We start from the raw sequence: 12,671 nt of genomic DNA on the forward strand, positions 1-12,671 counted from the left end.
GGGAATAAACATTTTCAAGGGGGACTCGGGAGCCGGTTAAGTGGCAGCCACTTCGGGAGCTACCATTTCAAGGGCAACTACTTCAGGAGCAACCGCCTCAGTACCGGCGGCCGGTTGGGAAGATGAAGAGGCAACTTGTTAAGGAACAGATTTAGATATTTTAGCCATTGTTATCTGGGGAAGTTTGAAAATTTAAAGAAAAAATATGAAGGTTTGAAAGAACGAGTTTGAAGGGTGAAGAACAGAGTATGAAGATTTGAAGGAAATCTAGATAAAAACCTAAAAACAACTATGAGAAATTGAAGATCAAGGATAAAGGTATGAAAGTTTGAAGAAAGTTGATGATGGCTAAGGAATTCGGAGGTAGAAGATTGTTCTAAAAGTAGGAAAAGAACAAGGGATGAAAGCTTTCATAGGGGAGGATCGTGCCGCTTCGTATTCGGAGGTAACCAACTGGTGGTTGACATGTGTTCGAAGTCAGAACGACGCGACTGATGGGACGTTTCGACCGTAATATACGAAGGAAGGAACCGGAGAACATCTGTCATTTCTCATCGCTTCGGCAAACCTACTCTCTGAGAAACGAGGGGACTATCTGTATACGGGTAAAACAGAGGCTAACGAGCACTTCGATTTCCCGATGGGGGAAATGAAGCGAGGATGTAACTGTAAGGAATCAGAATCAAAGCTGGGAACCTCCCGTATCAAGGCCCGAACAAAGCACCTGCTCCTGGAGCCATTGAGATCATACCCCCGAACCCGATTCGAATAACGAGACCTCGGAGAGCATTGCCAAACCACCGCACACGATTAACAAAGGGCCGTGATATCCGTGCCCGACCAGATATCACAGCGTGAATCTCGACCCGTATCAACAGTTGATTAGCGAAAAGGAAGATCCTTACTTTTCTTATAATTGTACTTAGGGTAAAACTCCCCTACTATATAAATGAGAAATTTATTATTCATTACACACGTTATAACACGCATACCAAGGCAATATACATCTGTTTTCTATGCTTCTAAAAGTTATTCAAAGTTCTTGATTTTGCTCATAGTTCTTCATAAGTGTCTGGCTCCGAAGTGGGGGAGAATGTAAGGCCCCATAAAATTTTGTAAAGGAAAAATAATATTTCATGGTGCCGGACTAGGTTCACGTGTTTGGGTTGAACAATGCACCGGAAAGTAAAAAAAAAAATAATTGGCAGAAAAATATATTTTTGCGGTCCGTTATGCGACCGCAGAATCACTCTGCGGGCCGCATAATGGCCGCAGAAGTGAGGCAGGAGAGGGCCAGTTTGGATGCAATTATGGAGTGACTATGCGACCGCATAACTGTTCTGCGGTTCATTATGCGACCGCAGAATAGGTATGCAGACCGCATAGTGACCGCAGACACAAATAGATTTTTGGTCGTTTTGGTCAGCAATTATGCGATCGATATGCGGTCGCATATTGATTATGCGATCGCAGACATTGTTCCAGAGCTCTATTTTTGAGTATTTAAAATCCGACCCTACTTCGTTAAATATAGTTTTGGGACTTTTTGAGCTATAATCTGATGTTTTAGAGTGAGAGAGAGTGCCCTAGAGTGAGAAGGTGTTCCTCAATAATTGATTCTTCAATTCTTGCTCAAGATTTGGAAGATTAAGAAGGGAAACTCACTAGGTCTTCATCCTAGAGGTAAGATTCTACACCCTAACTCTCAATTTTGAATTTGGTCTAGAAATGGGTAAATAGTAAGATAATTTTGGGCATGAGAGTTGTTTATTTTACATGCATGTGGTATCAATGGGTATAGTAAGATTGTTGAACCAAGCATGGTAAAGATTGGGTTGTAGGATGATGGAATCCTCCATAAAAGGACCTTGAAACCTTGTGCATACCTAGTGTTTGATTAATGCTCAAATGAGTTAGAACTATGATCATCTTCCTAATTTTGATTCAATTTGTTATATTTCTACAATAGATTGAAGTTGCTAAGAATTTTGGAATATTTTGAAGTTTAAGGAAGCTCAATTGAGGTATGTTGGCTAAACTCTTCTCTTAGTATTGGATCTCACGATATTCATGTGAATTATGTAAGTCCCGAGTGGTTCATTATAAAATTGGCTATTCCGAGTAAGATTGTGATGAAAGATATATGTTCAACAAGTATCCCAAATGCTTTATTCATGTTATGTTATCAATTGAGGATGTGTTAAAATATGGGTTGCGCATTAATAATGTTTCGACTTCAAGTCAAGTTCAAACGAAAGCTATTATGCCAAGTTTTGTAAAATATCTCTATGTGCCTTAGAATCTAAATTGCTCACATGTGTACTAAAAATAATTGATTCATACTGCCTTGTGGTTGTTGATGATACTTGAAAGTGAAAAGAGTGAGTATGGAATACTAAATGTGGCCATCGTGGCCAGAATTAGAATTACATATGTGGCAAATAGTGCCAATGAAGTGAAAGAATGTGTGAACATTATGAGATGAGTTTTAGCTCCTTTACATAATAATGTCATTAATGTCCTATGATCACCCGTGGATAGTGCAAGTAAGCGGTAGTATGAACATGAATTGTGGTTGTTTGCCAAAACACGAATAATGAATAAATCCTATGGACGGTCTATGAAACCCATAGGTATATTGTGTTATGAAATCCTGTGGGCGATCTATAAAACGCATATGTATATTGTGTTATGAAATCCTGTGGACGGTCTATAAAACGCATAGGTATACCGTGTTATGAAATCCTGTGGATGGTCTATGAAACACATAAGTATATTGTGTTATGAAATCCTATGGATGGTCTATGAAACGCATAGGTATATTGTGTTATGAAATCCTGTGGACGGTCTATGAAATGCATAGGTGTATTATGTATGAGATGCATATGTATACTGTATGAATAAACATTATGGACGGTCTAGGAAACGCATATGTGTATATTATGATATGTGAATACTAAGGACGGTCTAATGAGATATATTATTAATGTAGACAATAAGTGCCACCCTCTTTGTCCTCGTTTGTACAGGTTGTTTGAATTACATTATATTAGGTGTTCCGCATATAGATCATATGGCTCGGTTTACCATAAAAAGAAGTTTAGAATGATGCAAGTATAATAAGGCTTGACATTTGAACCTATGCGATATTTTGTAGTCTTTTGATGTACTTTAATGAAAAAAAATATGAAATGCTATGATTGATATAAAAATAAAGGGTTTGATGTCTCGAATAAGACAGCCTAGCCGATCGGGTCGTGATCGGACTCCGTGCTGAGAGTATAGTGGTATTGGTATTGTGAATAATAGTATTGTGGACAATGGTGTATCGATGCTAAAAATCTCCCAATGTGAGATATGGAAATTAATTTGAACACAGTCTTGATCCTAAATGGAGGTTTGATGTTGATTAAGGCTTTCATTGATATTATGATAATTCTTGTTCGTAATATTTGTTCTATTGAGAGGGTGTTTAGTTATACATACTAGTGCTATTCGACGGTACTAACGTTCCTTTTGTCGGGGGCGCTGAATCTTTAAATGGATGCAGATGGTTCCACAACAGGAGATATTGATCAGTGATAGCAGTACACCTTCTTCCCAGCTGACTTGGTGAGCCCCACTTCATCCCGGGGTTATGTATCTTTTGTACTTTGTGTATTTTGTTTGAGGTATATGCGGGGCCTTGTTGCCGGTATTATCATTATACTCTTCTTTATCTATAGAGGCTCTGTAGACATAGTGTGAGTTGTGTATTGGTGCTGGGAAAGACAAACTATATTATGTTGTGGTTGTATTACTCGTCCTATTTGTGACTTTAAAAATGATAAAACTATTGGTATTGTAGACATGAACACCTTTTTGTCTAATTAATGAAAATACGTATTATCTCCATTCGTGGATGAGTTTGGGTAGAAGAAAATCTAACAGGCTTGCTCGGTCGGGTTCATTCGATTGACCGCCGGTCGCGCCCCTCGGTTTTGGGGCGTGACAATAAGTTATTTGTTAAGCTTATAACCGTGCCCGAATTTAATATTACTACTGGTTTGGCTATTTATTCTATTTTTAATTTGTTTATCTAATGTCATTAATCACTTGTATTGGATTAGTTCATATATATTTAAAATCACGCATAAGTTTAATTGTTATTCATTTTGAAGTAAACAGTATTCAAATACAAGCTAGCATGGGTAGTGTTGATTATAGTAATGGGTGCAGAGATAAGAAGAGGGACTTCAAAGATTATTTTCCTCCTTGAGGGGGTAGCTCAGAGCATAGCTTAATGTCCACGGTAAGTTGTGGCAAATTATTAGAACGAGTAGTTAATTTCAATAGCGAAACATTTTTCTTGCTTTCTCATGGGTTTTGCTTGTCTCTTCTTCTTCTTTGCCCATTGCCATAAATTAAAAACAAGTCGTTCAGAAAGCCTGCCCAAGAACATGATTAGATTCCTAAAATCGACATCCTTGTAAGATAGTTTACACTTAAATAATCTCTATATGTTGCCTTAGTCACGAGGCAACCACCACGCCATTAAACTACTATTTTCCCTGACAAATCCAAAACTATAATTATGTACTGGTATTCTTTACTGTAGTCAGCTATCACGCGACCTCACGTGATCGCTTGTTTACGTTCATAAAAAGAAACCCAAAAAAGACTCAAAAAGAAGAAATAAAAGACTACAAGGTGAGAGATCTGTTAGAACTTTTATTTTATTTTAAAAAGGCGTCTGATTTTGTGGGTTCCTGGCATTTAAGTCAAATGGGCATCCATTATTCCAGAAGTGGGATTTTATTTTCAAAACAATAGTAATAATAATTATTTCCTGAAATTTATTTTTTCAACTAATTACCATCAAATTTGGATGTGATGGTGTTTAAACAAAATGTGAATCTTTATTTGGTATAGTAATGACCAGTGTTTTAAAAGGTGTGGGGCGTAAGACGAGGCGTTTTACATATGACTCAACGAGGAACAAACCCCATAGATATTTAATTTTTAATATTTATAAAATAATATAATGACATTAAATATTTATAAACATGTAAAATTGTATAAAAATTTATATATATATATGTGTGTGTGTGTGTGTGTGTGTGTGCGCGCGCGCGCGTGCGCGCTTCATCCCCACAAAAAACTAGTCAAACAATCTATTATACGCTACTTACAAGCAATGTTTTAAAAGGCGGGGGCTTAAGGCGAGACGTTTTACTTGATATGGGGCTAGACGTAAGCCCGGGGGAGGGGGGGGGGGGCGTAAGCCCATGGATCTTTAAAATTTTTAATTTATAAATTAATAAAATAACATAATAACACAAAAAAATATAAAATATAAATTAAAAGTTAAAAATTAAAAAAAAATTAAAGGAACTCATAGAAAATAAATATCTAGCATGATTCTTAAGTATAACTAACGCATACAAATCACGTATAACGTTTTTAACTTTCAAATAATTAAAAACTTACAATTTCTTTAAAAAAAATGATCAAACTCCACATTTTACCTTCCTAAAAGTAAATAATTAATAAAATCTTATTAGTACGATAATTAAAATATTACTCCTTCATGAATAAATACAAATTAGTTTAAGATATCAAAATAAAAGTGTATAACAAGGAGGGACAAATGAACTAAGACATGACCAATAACAAGTGAAAATATAAATTCGCAATACTATGTCTCATTATTAGAGTTATGCTCAATCTTCATATTTCTGTCGATGAATAGAACTTTTATCATTAATTTGTTAAAATTTTTTGAAGGTCAACGATATTAATTAGGAAATTCGAAATGTGATTTGCGTTAGAATTGTTAGGCGAGCCCCGAACGTTGGGCGTTAGGCGTGTTTAGGGCGCACGGTCGGACGCTTGGGGTGTAAGCCTCACAAAACTAAGCCCCATACATGAGCTCCAAGGCGTTTTGCAAGTGCCACGCCCAGGGGAGAGCCCCGGGCGAGTCTCAGAAATACCTTTTAAAACACTGGTAATGAGTAATGAATGCTTCAACCAATAAAGTGAATGGAATTTATCTTCTCCTCTGCAAACTGACACTGCAACTGGCAATTTTTAGGTAAAATGTGTAGCCAAATAGGTGTAACAGATCTGAAGTTGCCACGGATTAAGTTTGGCGCTTTTATAAAGAATACTTCTACGACTCTGTGATTATTCAGTAGAGTCTGTAAATGATCTAGATCTAGATCTAAATCCCCAGTTTCCATTTAAATTCGCATCTACTTCTCTTCTTGTCATTTATCTGAAATTCAAACGTAAAAAGAATCTTGGCATATCTTGCTTGCTACCTTAAATGTTGGTACTTACTCGAATTATGTAGGGAAAATACATAAATTATCCGTTGTAGTTGTCAATGAAAAAGTCAGTTATATGCTTAACCTTGACAGGCGATCTAATATAACTATGACTTTTTTTCACCAAAGTCATATAACTTTGTTTTCTCACACAAAAATTATATAACTATGACTTTTTTTCCCCATCAAAGTCATATAATTTTGTTTTCTCACACAAAAATCATAAAGCTTTCACTAACTCACACAAAAATTATAGTGATCGAAAAATAAATTTTTCGGTAGTATTTTCTTATTTTATATTTTTTTCTTTTTTAATTTTAATCTAATAAATAATTATCCAATTAAAATAGGAGAAACATGAGTATATTTTTAGCCGTTCCAAAAAATAATAGCCGATAAAATATTTTTTTATATATATGTGTGTATTATATACATATAATATACACATTCTATATATATTTTGGCTAGCAAATACAATTAGTTTCGGTCGGTCGATTAATTTTATATTTTTCTCTTAAAATAAGAATGACCGAACCCAGCTTGTCCCAATACCCATACGCGTAAGTTAAAATAATAATAAAAGTGAATTCTTCCCCCATAAGAAACTTACTTCGAAATGCATGAGATTTTGACAAAAAAAATAAGGAAATGGAGTAAATTATATAATTAGAGAGCACTTAAAATAAAAATGATATCGATTTGAATAAAAATATTAAAAAAAAAATAAAAGATTGAAGTATCAAAGGATTTACTATTCACTTTTAGTATTACTTAAATTTTTATGTATGAGTATTGGATCGGGTGGGCCAGGTCGGGTTGACTCATCCCTATTTTAATTGAATTATTATTTATTAGACCGAAAATAAGAAAATAAATAATCACAAAACAAGAAAATACTACTGAAAAATTATATTTTTCAATCACTGTGATTTTTGTGTGAGTTAGTAAAAATTTGATGATTTTTGTGAGAAAACATAGTTATATAATTTTGGTGAAAAAAAATCATAATTATATAATTTTTATGTGAGAAAACAAAGTTATACTATGACTTTAGTGAAATAATTATATGAACATTTGTGAAATTTACTCCATATTCTTATTTCTTGTGGAGTTAATACCACCCTAAGAGCTGATGTGTTCATATTGATCCAGACGAACTTCTTGCAAGCTTGAATTGTTTTAATTCATTTATTTTTTGCTTTAAGAATAAGTCTTTTTTTAGGTGCATTTGTTCTTTAGATTGTATAAACTTTTGGTCCTTAATAAAGAAAACAAAATTGTGGTGTTTTTTACCTATGTGCAAGGGTGTGAAATTGGATGAAGCAAGAAGTGAGTTCCAGTGAACAAGACAAGAGTGAGGTGACACCAAATTCTGAAAATGCCAATTGGCTGAAAATGATGGAACTGTCAAATTTCATATGCTACCCATTAAATTCTGCTACTACTGCACCATAGTATAGTATATAAATGCAACAAAGTGACCCCAATAGGAAAAAAAAGATAAAACTAAAGCAGCTCCAAAATATAACAGCAACCAAAAGGTCACATGTCTACTGATAATGAAGTTCAAGACACCATGCTAAAATAATGTTTTTAAATATTTGAAAGCACCATCTTTGGCATTTTTAACTTAAACAAAAGAAAGAAAAAAGAGTCATCTCCCTCCCCACTCACAACTTCATAAACAAATCCTAAAAACACACATCTAAAATTCCCCTCTCTCTTACTGCACAACACATAGTGGCCTAGCTGTTCTTGGATCCGGAGATTCTGGCAACTTTTCTTAATTTTTATATGTCACCTACATAAAAATCCATTAGCCCACAAGACATGATTTGGATTTCCTCTATTTGTCCCTCCTCCCTAGGCTCAAACCTCAACACCAAAACCAAGAACAACAATAACAAGGCTTCCTTTGTGTGCCTAATCTTGAAGTTTGTAGCAGCAGCCGCATACTTGTTCTAATGCCTGTTTATTCATGGACCCTCCTCTTCTTTTTCTCCTCCTTATTCACCATTCTCTTTTCTTCCTCCTCTGCCCTCAACCCACAAGGCCAGGCTCTTCTCTCTTGGAAGAAAAGCCTAAATGGATCATTAGATGTGTTGAGCAATTGGGATCCTACTGATGAAACTCCATGTGGCTGGTTTGGCCTCACTTGCAACTTCAATAAGGAAGTTGTTGGATTGGAATTGAAGTATGTAGACTTGCTTGGGAATGCTCCTTACAATTTTAGCTCATTGTTGTCTTTGAACAAGCTAGTTTTGTCAGGGACTAATCTTACTGGTACAATTCCAAAAGAGATTGGCATACTTCAGGGACTCAAGTTCTTGGACTTGAGTGACAATGCATTGACAGGTGAAATCCCAAGTGAAATTTGTCACTTGCCAAAGCTGGAACAACTTCATATCAATTCGAACCGGCTGGTCGGATCCATACCCGAGGATATTGGCAACCTCACAAGCATAATGTGGCTGATATTCTATGATAATCAGCTCTGTGGAGGAATTCCAAGTAGTATTGGCAATTTGAAAATGCTTGAGATCATTAGAGGAGGTGGCAACAAGAATCTTGAAGGTCCACTCCCTCAAGAAATTGGCAACTGTACTAATTTGATCATGCTAGGCTTGGCTGAAACCAGCATTTCTGGCTTTCTCCCTACTTCCCTCGGCCTGTTAAAAAGACTCGAAACACTTGCCGTTTACACTTCCTTACTCTCTGGCCAAATCCCACCGGAGCTTGGGGATTGCTCCGAGCTCCAAAACATCTATCTTTACGAAAATTCACTCACTGGTTCAATCCCAGCTCGGCTCGGGAACCTCAAAAACCTTCAAAGCCTTCTTTTATGGCAAAATAATTTTGTTGGAACAATCCCTCCAGAGCTTGGAAACTGTCAACAACTACAAGTCATCGACATTTCGATGAATTCATTAACCGGCTGCATTCCTGAATCATTTGGGGGATTGAATTCACTGCAAGAGCTGCAGCTAAGTGTCAATCAGATTTCGGGTCGGATTCCATCACAAATTGGAAACTGCACTGCTCTGACCCACATTGAGCTAGACAACAATGAGATCACCGGTTCCATACCATGGGAATTCGGGAACTTATCGAATTTAACTTTGCTATTCTTGTGGCAAAATCGCCTCGAGGGGGAAATCCCGTCTTCAATTTCCTCGTGCTTTAATCTCGAGGCTGTTGACTTGTCACAAAATGCGTTGACTGGCCCGATTCCTAAAGGTATATTCAATCTTCAGAAGCTGAACAAGCTACTCCTATTGTCTAATAATCTCTCTGGTCCCATTCCACCTGAGATAGGCAACTGTTCATCGCTGATTCGATTCCGGGTAAGTGATAACAAGCTGACCGGGTCAGTGCCGCCGCAGATTGGAAAATTGAAGAACTTGAATTTCCTCGACCTCGGATCCAATCGTCTCACTGGAATCATTCAACCAGAGATCTCTGGATGCCGGAATCTGACTTTTCTAGACTTGCATTCCAACTCAATTACTGGCAATTTACCGGTGAATTTGAATCAGCTTGGTATCCTCCAATTCATTGATGTTTCTGATAATTTAATTGAAGGCACTTTGAGTCCAAGTCTCGGCTCACTGAGTTCACTCACCAAACTTGTTCTCGGAAAAAACAGGTTTTCTGGTCCGATTCCAACTGAACTCGGTTCCTGCATGAAGCTTCAGTTGATTGACTTGAGTAGTAACCAACTCTCCGGCGAGATTCCGGCGAGTGTTGGTAAAATTCCTGGCCTGGAAATTGCGCTGAACCTCAGCTGGAATCAGCTTTTGGGTGAAATTCCGGCAGAGTTCGCGGCGTTGGACAAGCTCGGTGTACTAGATATTTCTCATAATCAGCTTTCTGGTGACCTCCATTTTCTCGCAGACCTACAAAATCTCGTGGTTCTCAATGTCTCGCATAACAATTTATCGGGACACGTGCCTGATACCTCATTCTTCGCGAAGCTCCCACTCAGTGTGCTTGCTGGCAATCCAGAGCTTTGTTTCTCCGGCAACCAGTGCTCCGCCGATAGGGGTGGCGGTGTGCGGCGTAGCAAAGCGGCGAGGGTGGCTATGATAGTGTTGCTTTGCACTGCTTGTGCTCTCCTTCTGGCAGCTCTCTACATCATCCTCGGAGGCAAGATACGGAACCGTAGGGCCCACAATTACGATCTAGACGGCGACAATGACGTGGAACTGGGCCCACCATGGGAGGTCACGGTGTACCAAAAACTCGACTTATCTATCGCTGACGTGGCAAAATGTTTGACAGTTGCTAACGTCCTTGGCCGTGGTCGGTCTGGGGTTGTGTACAAGGTGAATATTCCGTCAGGATTAACGATCGCCGTTAAAAGATTCCGAGCATCGGAGAAGCACTCAATGTCGGCATTCTCGTCGGAGATTGCCACGCTGGCACGCATTCGGCATCGGAACATTGTTAGATTACTTGGATGGGCAGCTAATAGAAAGACTAAGCTATTGTTCTACGACTATTTACCCAATGGTACATTAGGTACATTTTTACATGAAAGTTGTGGAGGGTTAATTGAGTGGGAAACTAGATTCAAGATTGCACTCGGGGTGGCAGAGGGCTTAGCTTACTTGCACCACGACTGTGTGCCGCCCATCCTCCATCGCGACGTCAAGGCTCAGAATATTCTGTTAGGAGATCGTTACGAGCCATGTTTAGCTGATTTTGGACTTGCTAGACTCATGGAGGAGGAACCTGGTTCATTTTCAGCAAATCCCCAATTTGCTGGATCTTATGGCTACTTTGCTCCAGGTAAATATTTCTCTTCTTCCTAGTTCAAGTTCATTACTTTTCAAAAGCGACTAGTTATTATTCATTACTACAGTAATATTGGCTTGTTTCGTAGTGAATCTAAGGCAATTCCGTGATTTTTCATTTATTACTTAGTCCAAGGTAAACATTAGAATAATTGAATGTTTATTCTAATGTAAGAAGTGAACGCGAGGAAGGGAAAGAAGACTGATATTAAGTACGGCAAATGCAGTGCTGAAGTAGAAGAATTCAGTTTAGGTTGCTTCCATAAGGATGGCATTGTGTCACTATTTTGATAATAGGTGCATGTGAAGGCATGTGCTAGCTTTAAGTATGTGCAAAACTAAGTTTGTCATGACATACTTGGCCTACAGTGCTATTTTCCCTTTTTTTTGCCGTGTATGGCCCTAAAGATACTTAGGATGGGGCATAGTCTAAAAAAACCAGAACCAAGTTAGTGGGCACACTTTCACAGCCAAGCATGGACACATTGCTGCTGCTTCCATACCTTCTGGCCATTCATTCTTGTCAGATTGTGATATGTGAAAAAAATCACTCAACCAATGCCTTTTGTTATGTTCTCAAAACATCATGATCAAATAGTTGATTAAAATCTGGCATGAAATGGACTAAACTCTTTTCTATTTGTTGTCTCTTGCAGAGTATGCTTGTATGCTAAAGATTACAGAGAAGAGCGATGTTTTTAGCTTCGGAGTTGTGTTGCTAGAAATCATTACTGGGAAAAAGCCAGTTGATCCGTCCTTCCCTGATGGCCAACATGTTATACAATGGGTACGCGACCACCTAAAGAGCAAGAAAGATCCAGTTGATGTAATTGATCCAAGATTACAAGGACATCCTGATACACAAATTCAGGAAATGCTTCAAGCCCTTGGAATAGCCTTGTTGTGTACTAGTAATCGGGCTGAAGATCGGCCAACAATGAAAGATGTGGTGGCATTACTCAAGGAGATTATCCATGAGCATACAACAGGACCTGAAGCTAAAAAGACGTCAAACAACTCCTCAAAAATGACCGATGCTTCATCGTTTTCCTACTCATCTTCATCTGTGACTCCAGCCCAGTTGCTACGTCTCCAAGGGTCATTTAATTGCTCTCTTACTCACTCGTCTTCCTCTGTTAGTTATAACACCACGAACCAATAATAAAGTAGTGATAGTCATGATAGATCTGTTATTCTTTTGAACTAGATAGTATTAGCATCGTAAATTAAAGAGGTAGAATGAGCATTCTGGTCAATGTGATTGTTAAGCAAATGAAATCCATTGTATAGCAAAGCCAACATTTTCTTTATCAGCCTACTTTGCAGTGAAAACTATAACACTATTAATTCAAACAGCCTTCAAATAAAAAACGAAGAGAAATGGAAAATTGCTAGCAGCCGTTCATTGGCATTTTGAAGTGATTGACAATTGGAAAGTCAAATTTTAACAGGCTTTTTGACGATAGAGCTATAATTGTTGCAGTGGAACATCTTGTCGAGTAAGTCTACTGGCAAACCATTTACATGTCTAGTCCATTGTGCATGAATTGTATTGGTTTGGTTTATT

At 37.7% G+C, this 12,671-nt stretch overlaps 1 protein-coding gene across 1 annotated transcript; it reads left to right on the forward strand.

The window, feature by feature from the left end:
- The first annotated feature begins 7,839 nt into the window (after positions 1–7,839).
- Positions 7,840–12,417, forward strand: LOC104085494 (LRR receptor-like serine/threonine-protein kinase RGI3). The gene is made up of 2 exons (XM_009589537.4): positions 7,840–11,099; positions 11,761–12,417. The coding sequence occupies exons 1-2, from the start codon at positions 8,273–8,275 to the stop codon at positions 12,264–12,266; spliced, it is 3,333 nt and encodes a 1,110-aa protein (XP_009587832.1). The 5' UTR covers positions 7,840–8,272; the 3' UTR covers positions 12,267–12,417.
- Positions 12,418–12,671: the final 254 nt, after the last annotated feature.

Source organism: Nicotiana tomentosiformis, chromosome 3 (genome assembly GCF_000390325.3).
Source record: "Nicotiana tomentosiformis chromosome 3, ASM39032v3, whole genome shotgun sequence".
NCBI classification, from domain to species: Eukaryota; Viridiplantae; Streptophyta; class Magnoliopsida; order Solanales; family Solanaceae; genus Nicotiana; species Nicotiana tomentosiformis.